Here is a 2,695-nt window from a genome sequence, read left to right as displayed (position 1 = left end):
ACACAGGGTGAACCCCGGGTGCCAGCCCCCTCAGCACCGCGGGGGGGGGGGGGGAGGTTCCCGTGTGCCCCCCAACCTCTTCCGTACCTGTCACAGGGCTGCGAGAGGTCCCCGAATTCATGGACGTGGAGCCCGTGGGGACCCGGGGGGAGCCCATCGACGGCTCCGTCCACCAGGCACCGCGTCGGGGAGACCTGCAGGAACCGCACCAGACCCCGCACGGCGCCGGGACCGGAGAGCGCGGCCACCGCCGCCCCCAGGCTCGCTGCGGGGGGAAGCCATCAGCGCCCAAACACCCCCCACCCCAGTGCCCCCCCTCCAACACCCGAACCCGCACTCACCGGCCTCAGAGCCCCCCATTCCCTTCAGCACCGCGCGGCGCCCCGAGCGCTCCAGCAGCTCCCGCACCCGCTCCGCAGCCACCGTGGTCTCCACCAGCACCGACTGCGCCTCCGGCCGCAGCTCCAGCAGCCGCACGCCTGCGGGGGCCACCGGGTGACGGGGAAGGGAACCGGCTCGGGGACGGCGGAAGGACCCGCACTGGCAGGGGGGAACGGAGGCTCACCGGGGGCTCCGTCCAGCGCTGCCCGCACGGCGTCTGCACAGCTCCGGCACCGCATCTGCACCGCGAACTCCAGCTGCGGGACGGGGGTCAGCACCCGTGAGGGGTCCTGCACCCCTAAAACTGCCCTGCAAGGGGCCACGCACGCCCACAACTACTGTAACCGGGGCTCTGCACCCCTAAAACTGCTCTTAAAGGGGTCCTGCACCCCCTGAACTGCTGTAAATGGGGCTCTGCACCCCTAAAACTGCTCCTAAAGGGGTCCTGCACCCCCTGAACTGCTGTAAATGGGGCTCTGCACCCCCAAAACTGCTGCACAAGGGATCCTGCACCCCCTGAACTGCTGTAAATGGGGCTCACCACCCCTAAAACTGCTCTTAAAGGGGTCCTGCACCCCCTGAACTGCTGTAAATGGGGCTCTGCATTCCCAAAACTGCTCTTGAAGGTGTCCTGCACCCTTGAACTGCTGTAAATGGGGCTCTGCACCCCAAAACTGCTACACAAGGGGTCCTGCACCCCCTGAACTGCTGTAAATGGGGCTCTGCACCCCTAAAACTGCTCTTAAAGGGGTCCTGCACCCCCTGAACTGCTGTAAATGGGGCTCTGCATTCCCAAAACTGCTCTTGAAGGGGTCCTGCACCCCTTGAACTGCTGTAAATGGGGCTCTGCATTCCCAAAACTGCTCTTGAAGGGGTCCTGCACCCCTTGAACTGCTGTAAATGGGGCTCTGCACCCCCAAAACTGCTGCACAAGGGGTCCTGCACCCCCTGAACTGCTGTAAATGGGGCTCACCACCCCTAAAACTGCTCTTAAAGGGGTCCTGCACCCCCTGAGCTGCTGTAAATGGCGCTCTGCACCCCCAAAACTGCTGTGCAAGGTGTCCTGCACCCCCTGAACTGCCCTGCAGTGAGTTCCGCATCCCCTGAACTGCCCTGCAGTGAGTCCCGCATCCCCTGAACTGCTGTGACCGGGGCTCTGCACCCCTAAAAGTGCTGCAACCGGGTCTTTGCACCCCTGAACTGCCGTGAAAGGGGCCCTGCACCCCGTTAACTGCTATAACGGGGGCTCTGCACCCCTAAAAGTGCTGCGCAAGGGGTCCTACAGCTCCTGAAGTACCCTACAAGGGGTTCTGCACCCGAAAACTGCCCCGAAAGGGGTCCTGCACCCCGTAAGAGCTCTAACCGGGGCTCTGCACCCCCTGAACTGCCCTGCAAGGGGCTCTGCACCCCTAAAACTGCGGTAACCGGGGCGCTGCACCCCTAAAAGTGGTGCGCAAGAGGCTCTGCACCCCCAAAGCTCCTGTAACGGGGGCTCTGCACCCCCAATCCCCCGAGGCCCGGACCCTGCTCCCCCAAACCCGGCTCCCGGGATCCTGCACCCCAGCCCCGCACCCCCGGAGCGGCTCTGACCCGGCAGCTGCTCCCGCTCGCTCCCGGTTCCGCCATGGCCGCGGACTCTGCACCCGGAACCACTCGCGAGAGCCACTGCGGGGCCCGGACCACCATGGCGGCGGACCGGAAGTGGGTTCGTGGAAAGGGGGAGGGATTTGTCGCTAGCACCACCTCCGGCGTCCTGTCGCCATGGCAACAGCGCGGTAGGCGGCTGGGCCTTACCGACACCGGGAGGGGGGGGGAACACGAGCGGAGGGGTCCCCATAGGGGGGTGCAGAGCGCTTGTGGGGCGCTGTCCCGCACCCCTCCGCCAGCGTAGGGTCTCCCGAAGCAACCCCCCCCCCCCCGCCCGGAGCACCGAGCGCTACCGGAGCAGAACGGGGTCCCGCACCCCCCCCACCGGGACCCAGCGGCCGCCGGTGCTGGGCTGGGACATCGGCGGGGACGAGAGCAAGGCCTTCCCCAGCGAGGCTCCGGTAGAACCCGCAGCGACCGCCGCGGATCTGCTGGCCCCGGCTGACACCGGCGGCGGCGGCGGCGGCGGCGGCAGCAGCAGCAGCAGCCCGGGCTCCGCTTCGATGATGACCTCGAGTTCGTCTCCGCCACCGGCTCGGGCTTTCTCCACTCTGTTTTCCACCTGCGCGGTGAGGAGAGGCCGGCGGAAGCCACGGAGCCGCACCGGGCGCCGGTACCGGCGTCAATGGAGCCGTACGAGAAGGGGCTGTTGAAACCGGCGCTGCCG

At 66.9% G+C, this 2,695-nt stretch overlaps 1 protein-coding gene across 1 annotated transcript; it reads right to left on the bottom strand.

The window, feature by feature from the left end:
• Nucleotides 1–37: 37 nt before the first annotated feature.
• LOC130598316 (copper chaperone for superoxide dismutase-like) lies at nucleotides 38–2,122 on the bottom strand (the record flags this gene model as incomplete). Its single annotated transcript, XM_057407627.1, has 4 exons — nucleotides 1,972–2,122; nucleotides 566–638; nucleotides 342–479; nucleotides 38–265 (listed from the first exon to the last, which is right to left on the bottom strand). Coding segments are annotated over exons 1-4 (535 nt in total), but the record flags the coding sequence as incomplete, so codon positions are not given.
• Between the last annotated feature and the right edge of the window lie 573 nt (nucleotides 2,123–2,695).

The sequence above is a fragment of the Pezoporus wallicus genome, unplaced genomic scaffold, assembly GCF_028554395.1.
Source record: "Pezoporus wallicus isolate ANWC-B61680 ecotype Strahan unplaced genomic scaffold, APGP_CSIRO_Pwel_v1 contig_12383, whole genome shotgun sequence".
Lineage (NCBI taxonomy): Eukaryota > Metazoa > Chordata > Aves > Psittaciformes > Psittacidae > Pezoporus > Pezoporus wallicus.
This window is presented reverse-complemented; position numbering and strand designations above follow the sequence as displayed.